Source organism: Amblyomma mixtum, chromosome 2, assembly GCF_055824585.1.
Source record: "Amblyomma mixtum isolate Tamu chromosome 2, ASM5582458v1, whole genome shotgun sequence".
NCBI classification, from domain to species: domain Eukaryota; kingdom Metazoa; phylum Arthropoda; class Arachnida; order Ixodida; family Ixodidae; genus Amblyomma; species Amblyomma mixtum.
Genome location: NC_143013.1, coordinates 191341560 through 191355345, shown reverse-complemented (window position 1 = coordinate 191355345; position 13786 = coordinate 191341560). Strand labels below are relative to the sequence as shown.

The 13786-nt window shown below is 44.8% G+C and overlaps 1 protein-coding gene across 2 annotated transcripts in view; it reads left to right on the top strand.

Annotated features, from left to right (window-relative positions):
• The window catches only part of LOC149361906 (uncharacterized), a 56094-nt gene that overhangs the window by 27374 nt on the left and 14934 nt on the right, over positions 1-13786 (top strand). The window contains exons 1-2 of one of the 2 annotated variants that reach the window (XM_089572871.1): positions 9653-9771; positions 13574-13731. In XM_089572871.1, coding sequence (XP_089428997.1) covers positions 9658-9771; positions 13574-13731 — 272 coding nt within the window. In that variant the 5' untranslated portion in view covers positions 9653-9657. Of the gene's footprint in view, positions 1-9652; positions 9772-13573; positions 13732-13786 lie in introns of those variants that run through there. The other variant, XM_089572872.1, reaches the window with a different exon arrangement.

The window sequence follows — 13786 nt, the reverse complement described above, 5'->3', positions numbered from 1 at the left end:
TCCCTCTCTTGTCCTCGTATGTCTCGCGCTTAGACAACCTAAAAAGCATTACCGTATTTCTTGATACTCGTGCTATTTTTTCATCAACTCAGCATGGCTTCAGAAGGAATTTTCAACCTTCACTCAGCTTGCTGAAACAATGCACGATTTTGCTTTAGCTATACATTACCGAAGTCGAATAGGCTCACTGTTCTTGTATTTAGCAAAAGCATTCGACGAGATTTCCAACTCCAAACTGGTAATTAGGCTTAGTAGCATGCTAGAAAATATTCTGCTTTGTAACTGGCTTCAATAAAGTAGAAAGTTGGGCTAGTGTGTAACGATTCATCTAAAAACGGCACACAAAAATACGAACAGCAAAGCTCACTGTGTTTTTTTTTGTGGGTCATTTTTAGATGAACTGGCTTCAAGCATACCTGTCACATTGTGGATGGTTGCAACAAAATAACACCTGTTGTATGCCGACGACTGTGTCCTCTACTCTTATGAATTAGTGTGATGATCAGGTTAAGCATAACGCTTATCTTGATAGGCTGATAAAGTGGTCTAATACATGACAGATGTGTGTGAATTAGGCTAAAAGTGTTGTTCTAGCCATTACAAATAAGAAGCGCCCATTCATTTTCGATGATTCAGCTGATTGTGACCCACTTCTCCGCGTTTCAGAGTACAAGTACCTAAGTTTTCACATATCTCATGACCTGCGTTGCGATCCACAATTACCCACATAGCAAATAACGCCATGATCAAATTGTACTATTTGAAGCGATGCCTTCGTAGCTCAGCAAAGGATGTTAAGCTTCTTACTTATAACTCTCCTTTTACCTCTTCTTGGATACGGCAGTATAATATGCGATCCATTTACTTCTGTTAAAAAAATTTCAGGGGGGAACCCTGTTGACCTAAAGTGCGGTGAGGCGAAAGCCTTTAGCGCGGTGTTGCTGCTTGTGTGACTGATCTGTGGTTGAGATGTTAATCGAGTACACAATTGTTTGTGAATCTTAAATGCTGGACACACCGGAGAGGTTTTGGAAGGCATCCGTCTTATTCGACGCCTTTCTTCAAACACTTTATAGCGTCCTAGACAAGAACTACATATGTGTTGGAAGGAAGAAGCGTAGCCATTAGCACGCTCGGCTGCGGAAGGGAAGGATGGTGGTTCGAATCCCATCGTGCACAGAGATATTTTTCTGGTCTGACTAGCAAAAGTGTGACGCCTCTTCTGACAACCTTCTGCTGCCAACCTTCTGTTGACAACGATCAGGCATTAAAGGCTTTCCCCTTAATATCAGTAAAATGAAAAGGTGCAAAAGAAAGCCATTAGATTTATTTTCAATCAATACGGCATTACGATATTTACTGAACTCCGTGACAGGACTGGTTTGAGGGCGCTATGAAAGAGGAATACTACTCATGGCACAGTTGCACAGTTGTGTAGCGGTTAAGCGAAGCACCGAAGCCCTGACAGGTGTCTGCTTCAAATAAACCCACCAACTGGGCTTGCGAGGTGCAAGGTGTGCTTTCTAGCCAACCTATCGCGACCAATAATTAACTGTCATCTGCCACGGTGGGGTGTTTACTTACAATCTGTTGGGCAGGTTATAATAAGATCGCTTGGTCACGGGACCTAGTCAGTGGCAGGTGGGCAGCCAGCTTCACTGGGGATTTTTTGCTCACGCAGGCAATCATGACGACGACGAAGCCAAGTTCACAGCTGACCGATGCTCTTTTTTTTTTATTGCGAGAGTGTGCCTGCTGGCATAAAGTATTATCTCTCGAAGTAAGTCCAGTAACGTCCGGTGACGCGGACCAAAAATCCAGTCTTCTACATCCTGTGGACGGCCTGGCTGCGATTCGCACCTGAGTAGGTGTTTCTGTCGAATGGCGCGCAAAGACGGGCACGCACTCTTAACGCTCTCGCGTTAATAGAGAGGGTACTCACTTACTAGCTTCCCCTCTCCAGCCTTCCTGTCAATGATCAACGGTATGAACGTATGTTATGCGTTTGGGAAAAGCAAAAGTAAAATAATATTAGGAAAGTGTAGCGCAGGGAGGCCAAAGTGCTCGGATCCACTTACATGATGAAAATATTCAATATTCTTTAGTCTGATACTTTGTCTAAAAAACTGCCATTACAGTAAGGTACTCTGATATATTTTTATGGACATCGTGCTTCTTCAACGCATCGTGACACATGTAAACCATTTCTTCGAGGTAATTACATGCAAACGTGCGTCCGTATTCCAATAACGTGGTACCACTCGTCTGCGCCAAATACAAAGAACGCCAACCAATATTATTTTCTCTTGTGAAATACCATCCGGCTCCGCTAGAAATGCTGATTTCGTCGCACTGTATATAGACGCTTTTTTTTTCAGTGTTCGTTGGAGTGCATCCCAGTAAACATCGCATCTAAAATATCTCTTTTCTTTCTGAGCCACGTTATCACTCGTAAACGAACTGCTTCGAATTTGAAAAAAATATTCGGCCACCGCTATTCTCTCTCGCTCTCCTTCTTCTAACGGGACCTCTCAAGTTACACGCCGTAAATTGTTGACTCCGTGATGCACCTTGCCTTCGATCTGAAGTTACAAATGCTCGTCCGCAAGCTTCCACACTGGCCATTCAGTTCTACCATTTCAGTCAAGAGACAGAAAGCGTCGCCAATGTCGTCAGCGCTGGCTATATGCAGTTATCGGCAACAGTGAAAAGGCGGCCAAAGGCATTGCTCGGGACGATGAAGAATGAGCCCGCGTCATAAAGCTTCAAAGAGCGAAATATGACAAGGAAGTAGAACCCCCTGCCGAGAGCGAAAAACTGAAGCGGCTGAACGGCGCAGCATGTAAAGCGCCAAAAGCGGCGACGGAAGGCAGGTGCGCTGTCATGATAAAAAAAGAGAAGGTGCCTCAATGCGCTAAAGCAGCCAGAGAGATTATTCGCGCCAGATAGCTCGAAGACCAGACACGGTCGAAGACAGGTGCGTGTTCAGTAGCAACTAAACATGGTTGATATCGTTGCATGGCTGCAACCACGAGTGATGTCTTCTATAATGCGCTGTGCTCACTCAGAAATGCATTTCATGTTTACACTATCCCTCGGCGCTGATGGACTACAACTCTCAACACTCGTCACAGAAATTTTTCTTCTAATTCATTCCGCTGTTATTATTAAATGAAACAAAAACTAAATGAAAGCTTCACAGTCCGTGAGGGTTTGACGTAAGCCGATTTAAAGTTCAATAAAACTAACAGTATGACCAAGAGAACGTCGCGATGAAGGTTGTTATTACTGAGATGATCATGCGCGAAAGCATCCCTGGTTGGTGGTCGCGCTCAAGATTCTTAACAATATTGAGGTATGCTTAAAGCTTTGCTAATTAGGCTACCTTGTGTTAATTTGTTCTCTTCGCAGTTGCTTTCCTCGAAACCAGCGCTTTGTTGGACCCGAACTACAGGATAATATCGCTTGCTTATTCTCAAGGCATCAATGTGTGCGAGAGGACTAGTAAGCCGTTGAATTTACCACGACCGTTATGAAATCACTGACCGTTGCTCACACAGCACAGACGATCCGAAGGTACTCCTGCTAATAATTTGCATGATTCCATTGTGTTCATCTGCAGTCAACACGCAGTGTACTATATTTTGAAATGTTCTTGAATTGCTCCTTTTGTCCGCAACCTCCCCATCCCCTGCCTTTTTTTTGTTTAAAACTAAGCGACGGATGAGTCCCCAGTAATCACAACAGTAATTTTGAGTCATAATTCATAGTTAAGAGTATCTCACTGAAAAACGAGTATTTGTTCTTATTGTCTCAGAGAACATTTTACAATCGCTTTACTTCAGCACACCTACAATTCCGAATAAGCCGCCATTGGAAACTGAATCTCGCACCATTTAACTTAGAACTTTATCCAGTGAGGCTAGTCTAGCAGTGCTGTTCAAGGAATTAGCGGGTGTCAAGTGGGATGTCATAGGGCTTATTGTGGTTAGGAGGAAACATGAGGCGTATACAGTACTAAAGGGCGGACATGTACTGTGCTAGCGTGGATTGGCGGACCGAAGAGAACTAGGCGTGGGATTCCTCCTCAATCAGGACATAGCTGGCAACGTAGGAAAGTTTTGTAGTATTAACGAGAGGGTGGCTTATATCGTATTTAGGTTTAATAAAAGGTACAAGCCGAAGGTGTTGCGGGTCTACGCGCCTGCATCAAACCATGATGACCAGATTATTGGAAGCTTCTACGAAGACACTGAATCCGCAATGAAAAAAGTAAAATCACAGAACACTGCAGTGACCGGCGACTTCAGTGCGAAGGCAGGCAACAAGCACGCTGGAGTCCAGGCGGTAGGTGACTATGGCTTAGGTTGTAGGAATATCAGGGGAGAGTTATTAACATAGTTCGCAGACAGAAACAATTTACGAAACATGATTGCCTTGTTTCGCAAACGAGCAAACAAGAAGTAGACGTGGAAGAGCCCCAATGATGGGACTGAAATTGAAGTAGACTTCAAACTGTGCGCTCATGATTGCAACGTAGGGGATGTGCAGGTCCTCGGAAAGGTCCGTTGTACCGACCACAGAATGGGAAGGCCTGGTATTAGATTTGAAGCGTGAACGAAGGAAGGTACTGAAGCAGAAGCCCATTAAAGAGTTAGCTATAAGAAGTAAAGTAGAAGAATTCAGGTCTTCTTTGTAGAACAGATATTCCGCTTTAACTGAGGAAGATGACCGCAACATTGAAAAGTGACCGAAAAATACGCAGCTATCATTACGGATTGCGCCGTGGAAGAAGCGGTAGGATGGTTCGACAGGATACCGGCAAGCTATCTCCGGAGACGAAAGATCTAATTCAGAAATGCCAAAGCACGATGGCGTCTAACTCTACAGACAGAGGAGAATTAGCAGAGCTATCTAGGTTAATAAATGTAAAACAATGCATGTATCGCGTCGCACTAAAATCACTGCCAACACGCGCACTTACTTTCTTCGCGGCACTTCCCTTGAATCCGTCAAGTCATACAGATACCTAGGTGTTCATATTTCATGTAATCTATCATGGCATATGCACGTTGAGCATGTCACTAATAACGCTAACCGGGTTCTTGGATTTTTACGTCGAAATTTCTCTGCTGCGCTTCTATCAATAAAACTAACATTTTACAAAACATTAGTGCGTCCGAAGCTAGAATAGGCTTGCGCAGTATGGGATCCCAGTCAAATCACATTAATCAACACACTTGAATCCATTCAAAATCGCGCAGCACGTTTCATCTTATCTAACTATTCCCGTCACGCGAGCATTACTTCCATGAAAAGCACCCTTACCCTGCCAGACCTTTCCTCACGCCGTAAATGTTTTTGACTCTGTCTTTTCCATAGAATGTGTCATCACAACCCTGTATTAAAGGATCATCTTTTTGCTCACCCATCATACATATCGTTCCGTTCTGACCACATGTGTAACGCTGCTGTTTCATTTTCCAGAGCAAAAATGTGTCATAATTCATTCATTGCCAAAACGAGCGCAGACTGGAACGACCTTCCTCCCTCCATCGCTGCCATTTCTGACATCAGCAATTTCAAGACAACTGTATTGTCTGCCGTTTTGTAAATAATATTGTGTAACATGCACTGTTCATTTTATGTACCTTACCACTCCTTTCTGTAATGCCTTCGGGCCTGGAAAGTATCCGAAATAAATAAATAAATAAATAAATAAATAAATAAATAAATAAATAAATAAATAAATAAATAAATAAATAAATAAATAAATAAATAAATAAATAAATAAGCGCAAGGTAGCCCATCACAACGAAGTTTAATATGAGGAGAATCGAGCATGCTCCAAACAACGAAGGTAGCCTAAAAACGGTGCAGAGGAAGCTGGTCATGGCTAAAAACCAGATGTGTGCGTTAAGAGGCAAGTAATGTCACTAGCAATATTGATAAGTTAGTTCAAATAGCCGAAGTTCAGTAGCCAATGCAATAAGCACGTTAATGAGAGAGACAGTAGCGCACAGCAATGGGACATCCTACCAGCAACGAAAGAGGGAGTAAAAAAGTCTTAGGAGCAATGAAAAGAGGTAAAATAGCTGGTGAGGATCAGATAAAAGCAAATTTATTGAAGGACGGAGGGGACATCGTGTTAGAAAAAGTAACAACCCAGTATGCGCAATGCGTTGTGACCTCGAGCGTACCACAAGCTTGGAAGTACGATAATATTATCTTAATTTATACGAAAGCAGACGCCAAATACTTGAAAAATTGCAGACCGATCAACTACTGTCTGTTGCCTAAAATTTATTCTTTAAGGTAATCGGAAATAGAATCAGGACAACCTTAGCCTTCAATTAGCCAAATGATCAGGTAGGCTTTCGTAAAGGGCGCTCGAAAATAGACCATATTCACTCTATCAGTCAGGTGATAGAGAAATGCACGCGCAGAATATAACGGACCTTTTTATATCGCTTTCATTGATTACGAGATAGCATTTCACTCAGTGGAAATCTCGGCTGTCATTCAGGCATTGCGGAATTAGGGTGTAGAAAAGAAAGTGTTATCACCAAATAATAGAATATATCTATATCTATGTCGCCTGCACAACTACCATAGTCCTCCATATTGTCAGGCACGGAGACACGATCTCGCCAATGCTATTCAGAGCCAGTTTACCGGAGGTATTCCGGAGCCTGAATTGGGAACAGTTGGGGATAAGAGTTAGAGATCACCTAACTGACCTCTGATTCGCTGATGACATTGCTCGCAAGGCCACTCAGGAAATGAACGGCAAAGCATGATCAGTGAGTTATACAGGCAGAGCAGAACAGTGGGTCTAAAAATTAAAATACAGAAAACCAAAGTCATGTTCAACAGTCTCGGAAGGCAACAGCAGTTCGCAATTGGTAGCGAGCGCCTGGAAGTAGTAAGGGAATATGTTTACTTAGGGCAGCTTGTGACCGCTGATCTCTATCATGAAAGGAAAATAACTAGAAGAATAAAAATGAGGTGGAGCGCATATCACAGGTTCTCTCAGATCATAAATGCAGTTTACCATCATCATTCAATAGAAAAGTATACAACAGGTGTATCTTACTGGTATTCACCTATACGGCGCAAATGAAGAGGCTATCGAAGACGGTTCAGCTTAAGCAAAGGACAACGCAGCGTGCTATGGAAAGAAAAATGATAGGTGTAACTTTAATGGATAAGAAGCGGGTGGAGTGGGTGAGGGAACAAACGCAGGTTAAAGACATCCTAGTCAAAATCAAGAAGAATAAAAGTGCTTGAGCAGAGCATGTAATGCGAAGGGAAGGTAAGCGCTGGTACTTAAGTGTAACGGAGTGGATTCCAAGATAAGGCAACCGTAGCAGGGAGCGGCAGAAAGTTACATGGGCGAATGAGATTACGATGTTTGGGTGGGTACGGTGGCCGCACCTGGCAAAGGACGGGGTTAATGGAGAGACATGGGATAGGCCTTTGCCCTGCAGTGGGCGTAGTCAGGCTAATGATGACAATTCCTTAAATTGTAGCTCTTGTTTCCTGCTTACCGAGAACCCTAGAACTGCCAGAATGGCTGGTTGAGGCAGTACCTTCGGTGAACCGTATTTTTAATGGTAACCACGGAGTTCCACTTATCTTTAGAGGAAACATCTTTCTCATTCTTGCTGTCATAATTTCCAGTCTCGTGTGCGTTACCACCGTTCCTAATATTATGTACTGGAAGCGAGTCACCAGTTTATTTAGCTCAAGAGAGATACCACGAGAATTTTTTTTATCAAAAAGGATACTCTTTCCTCTCTTCGTCAACATTGTCGCTAAACGAACACCTTTGCCTACCTTGTTGCATGCCCTCGATGCAATAAGTAAAACTAAACTAAGTAAAACTAAGCATCAGCTTTGTGCCGATGGGCTCCCGTTGTGAGAAAATGTGTACACACCTAGAAACCAATGCAACCTCTCCCCAACCTCCCTCACATCAAGTACAGGATTTGTTTCTTATTTCACCACCATTTTGAGGGGCACTCAAAACCGCGCGCTCCACTCGTTCTGTGTTTCAAGGAAACCTGCGTTCAGCTGCGCTGCGTGCTTCGTAGCCGAAGAAACATGATCTCTCTTCTGGATAAGTTGTAAGCATATCTAGATATTGCTGCTTGCGAATAGCATATCATAATGCAATGTTGTCCTGTGATTATTTTCTACTGCATGAGTTAATGCCCACTGATTGATTCTGTATTTTATTATTCAACTTATTCTGTCAACTTATTTTGTGCTTAGTTTACACAATTGTATAATTTGACTACTTAGTGCTTGCTTCAATCTTGCTCTTTTTAATTTCCTCTGTAATCGACAGATTCCGTCTCTTCATGTGCAAGTTCGCTTTATTTGCATCATTCCTATGTGTGTGCTGTTTTGTGCTGCAAGTTTTGTGGGGACATTGGCCCAGTCAGGCGTTCATTGCTATCGCCTTTTGCCTCTGCCCCTTGGCACTACTTCTGTACTGTCTTAAGCGCAATAAACAAACAAACAAACAGATTATTCCATGAAGCAAAAGGGCTGCAGCTGCTCTTAGAATAGCTTGTCATGACTGGAATGCCTTTCTCGGTGGAGTGCCAGCTGAGCTGCAAAAAAAGTGCTTATACTGGTGCTTACAATCGTTTATTTCAAAGCTGCGACATCAACAGTGTCGCAGTAACGCAAGCTTGTTTAATTTGAAGCCGTGTTCTGATGCATCAGTTTTCCTAGTGCCTACCAACAAAGTGTTGAGCGCAGTGCACCGGCGCTGCAACAAGTGTTGCCGGGCTCCGATCAGTCAGGAGGCCGCAATCGCGTCACATGACGGTTTTCGGAAAGACTGCTGAAACTCCTCCAGCAGTACCTGCAATCTCACATGACACTTTTCACATTTCTAGTTTCCCGGCTTGTAATTTAAACTTTTGTGGACTTGCAACTTTTGTGGACTCCGCAAGCATTCTTTTGCCTGGTTCTTGCCATTTTTCTATCAAAGACTGCCTGATCGGTATGGCGCGAAACAACAGCACGAATGCCTCTATTAACTAAGCAATCTGATCGTTCCCAGCAGGAATTTAGGCTTGGGGTTTTTGGCATCACGCGACCTCGTCTGGAAAAAAATACAGTGTGCTTTGTTGGTCTTGCGTACTTCAAAATAAATTAATTATTCTGTCGCCTTTGGATTCTCGGTTTTTCACATGACAGGTCCTCGTCTCGCGAAAAATAGTCTTTGCTTTGTTCGTAATGCGTACTTCAAAATAAATTTAGTACCCTATCGCCCTTGGTAGACAGCTTGACATGCTGTGGCTTTTCAAAATGTCTCATGTTCGTTTCCTGCGGAATTGATTGCTAATGAGATCTGTCTCCCCGAGAGACGCGCGAGGTACAAGGACCTGGCGAATTAACTTGTACTTTCTCTGCAGTGCACCATGCAGGATGTTTCTTTTTCGTTTCTCGAGCGTCGCTGCGCTTGAGCTGTCAGCGTGAGGGGAGCCCGACAGAGCCTATTCTGACAACTCTAAATAATGTAACCAAGTGTAAGCCCACCCCGAGTTGCGTATATATACTACACGCCTCGTAGCACTAGAGTCGAGAACGGCAACGCAAGTATTCGCCGATCACCGTCGGAAAACTCCTAGCCCAGCCATGCTTGTCCTCCCAACTCCGCTTGCTTTCCTGGTCGTCGTGTGGCCCTTTGTAGCTGGCCAGCATCTGTTCGACCTAAATCCCGACCTTGGCCCTTTCCAGGACGACTCCGAGGTAAAGCTGTCTTTCTCATTCAAAACTATATCGGGCGTGTAATTTAAGTAACGGTGCTCTAATGCCTCCTAGAGAATGAAAAATTCGCCTGTGGATCAATTTGACATTAGTACGACGAATGACTTTAGAACCGGGAAAAAATTTATTTTATTTTTTTAATCCTGTTCGCTGTGCACTACAGCTTGGTGCAAGCACGAGCGGCTTTGCGATTACACGAGAAAAACTGGTAAGATTTTAGCGTACTTAAGCCGAGTAGACCTGCGAAAGCATGTGTTTAGCCTCTTGAGCTCAGGGTTTTGCTTTGTTTGGTGGTCGGTGCGTCTGGCGGCGATACTGGGCACAGGTTAAGCCCTGATCGACCTTAAGCCGTTCTGGTCAGTTCGCGCCGCAGACAGAAGTTGATTAAGGCAACGGTGCACAATGCACTGCGCGAGAGTGTGTGTTGCTGTTTAGCATAAGGCGAGATCGGCTGCGGCCATAGCCTAGTGCTACCGTGCGCTCTCCATCGAAGTTGATCTGTTCGCACCGCCGGGGGTTCGAAACCCTGTCGCAGCAATATTTATTTCATTGCTGCACCCTCGAAGTCAAGGACGCCTTGTGATTCTTGGTTGCGTCTGACTCATTGAGGTAGTGATTTCCCACTAAAACGAATAAACTTGGACATGAAAGCACAGGGCAACAGTTCTAAGAGCCACTGAAGAAAAAATTCAAGCCGCTCTAACAAAATTCTTTCATTCAATACATTTCATTCAATACATTTTGCTTCAATACAATCTTCTAGATAATAGTATACTACAGCCCATTTTTAGCGTGCACTGCAAACAAAGCAAAGGAGGCTATTGCTTTACATGACGCATTTATTGCTTGCAAATTATTTCCTGAATACTGACTTTGCACAGTAGGACAAGCGGTATGGAGACCCACAGACGATTTATTTTTCTCCAGGAAGCCGACGTTTACCAGCATTGAAAGCATCGTCCGGAATTGTGTCGTGTTTTGCTAAGGCGGAGAAATTGGTTCTTATTTTGAAAACTAGATCGTGTAGAGCATGCCTTTTTGAATTCTAAGGCTGCTGCATTCTTCTGAAGCGTCCTCAAACGTATCCATAAAATAGACCTATAAATCACGCACAGATACTTAACGCCATATGAAAATGAGCATTCCTTATACTTAATTTACTGGCACAGTACAACTGAGTGCTTGCACTAATATTTTCCGAATCAACGCAGGCGGTCTTTACGCTTTGGGATTGTAGGTGGCCGGTGTCTCAAGGGGGAAATTCTGCTTTCTCCTTATCCTTTCTCGCGACTATGACGGACGATGGCGAGTAATCATGGTGTTACTCTGTGACGAACTCTCACTGTAGCTGCGGCGCAGGCGCAGGCTTCGTATTCGGTCGTAACGCGCATAATATACGTTCCTGTGCACTTGCCAAAGACCAATAGTTGTACGCTTCGAAACAGTGAAGACGCTAGACGACTCCACAGGGATGTAATGACGCGCTGGGACAAAAACCCGCCGTAACCCGATATATATGTTCAACTATTGCTACCCAACAGCGCGGCGTACGCGATACTAGTGCACTGCACGGGCTCGGGCCGGCCCGAAACACCGGCCCGGCCCGGCTCGCGGGCCGGGCCGGACCGGGACATGATTTGTTTTGCCGGGCCTGGGCCGGGCCCGGGCTTGAAGTTGCGGGCCCGGGCAGGGCTCGGGCTTAGAGCTGCGGGCCCGCGCCGGGCTTTGGTCTGCACAGAAACAGCTGGTGTCAGACTATTCATTCACTATTGCAGAGTGAAGTACACAACTGCGGCATTGGAGCAGCGACACGGATGAGCTATGGGTTATAGTACGCGCTGAGAAAAAACTAAGCTTTATTCATTGACTTATTTATTTCCCTATTTCCGCGCCGCGGTGGCTTAGCGGTCAAGTTTCTTGACTACTGAGCCGGTGAACCAGGGTTTGCTCCTAGCCTCGGCGGCCGCATTTCTATTTAGGCGGCAAGCATGACAGCCATGCACTTTGTAGTATCATTGCTCGTCGAAGAAACCCAGGAGGTAGAAATGATCCGGACCCCTTTGCTTCGGTGTCTCTCACAGCCCCAAAAACGTAGCTTTTATTTTATAGCTATATTTTTCTCATGTGAGAAAATTCACAAACTAAAGCTCGTTTGGTTTTCTCTTTGATCAGCTGACCGGAACATCTCGTAAATTAAGTAGCCACAAAAGCTCGCGAGAGTTTGTAAATCTCATCTCATAACCACATCTATCCCTCCTCGCTTCTTCAGTCTGGTTGTCATGACAAGTGTTCTGCCCTATAAGTTATCACGTGGTTCCCGCGTTATCTTCTGCTCCACCAGTAAGAGTAAAATTCAACCTGCCTTAATTGACCATTGATCGTTCGTCATCCCAAAACATATCCATACACTATTAGAAATGCATTCGGGAAGAACATATAAGTTTAGGACGCTTATAACCTTCAGATGCACACCACGAAATACTCAAGCCTTTTAGCTTTTCGTTTCTGCTGAAAGGCAACTAGTTCGGCTATGAGTTCAACCTGAGAGATCGCCTTCCCTAAAAAAATGTCATTCCACTGCTTGCTAGGCAGCGTTAATGTTTATACTTCGCGGGCGGCAAAGTATAACTGATTAAAATCATGGTGGAATGAAAAGTAGTCTATTACGCTCGTATGCAGCCCTTTTTATTTGTCTCTCGGAACTTCGGAGTTTATCTTTGCGCACATACACGAGATCACTGTCCAAAAGACGGGCCTGGTAAACGCTACTCTTAATCACTTCCTTCTGGGTTAAAAAGGACCAACTTTCTTCAAGCCAAACTGTGGTTTCAGAACCTTTGTCGGCGAGTTCCTTATCGGTCTAGTCGCAGTGTGCTTGCCCAGAGTGAGCAGTATACCTCAAGCGTTACTGTGATACGGGCCGGGCCGGGCCCGGGCTGGGCCTCACTCCGGGATTCACGGGCCGGGCTCGATAGAGCGATGATTTAGCGGGCCTAGGCCGGGCCCGGGCTTGAAGCCGCGGGCCTGGGCCGGGCTCGGGCTTCAGGTCTCGGGCCCGGGCCGGGCTTGGGCCTCAGATTGTGGCCCGTGCAGTGCTCTAGGCGATACTTCCCGAAAGGACTACCTATCCGAATATTAGAGGATCTGTCACTTAGCTGCCCCCTCGCACGCATTTCCTTTAAAACCCCAGAATAATGCCAAAGTAGGGCCATCTACTCTCTCCTACTCCTGAGCCGCAGCTCACGCTCTCCGCTTTCGGCTATGGCTCGCCTTACTCAGTGCTGAACTAGAAGACACTCTCTGTTGCGATCGTGGTACGTATCGCCGCGGTGCTTGCATTCACAACACCCGTGCTTTGGCACCGCGGAGGAGAAGGTAGTAATAAAGGATACAAGAAGAAAGAGTAAAAACATAAGGCCATATTCTGGTAACGGGAGCGTCGAACGTCAATGGAATGCGCACGGAAGGAGGTGACCATCATTGTTGCACTCTTGGCGTTACTTTGTAGTTCCTTTAGGGGCTTTCGAGTAAAACCAGCGTAGCTGCAGAGTTAAAATTGAGAGACTGTAGTCAACGAACTCACTTTAACACGTTACTCGCACTTCGTACAAAACAAGGCATGTAATGGAAAACAAAATGGGTCAGCACGAGATAAAAATTTCCACAAAAACGTTTTCTCGTTCTCACACCGAGAAATTCCCTCTTGAAAGTAATCGTAATATAATCCATGTCATTTCGTATTTCAAAACGGTATGCGATCTAGAACTTGATCTTTTTTTTACAGTGCTTTCCTCTGGAGCAGACATGGCACTTGATATACCGGGACTTCGAAAATGACCCTTATTTGGGCGGAAATGCACAGTGCGTGAAAGCAACTGAGACTGGTGACTATGTCGGTGACTCAGCCGTTGTCGTATTTGAGTATCCACCTGACGGGATCCTGTAAGTTCACCTTCTATCTTATGAGCAAATCTCGACCACTAACATCCTTAACTGC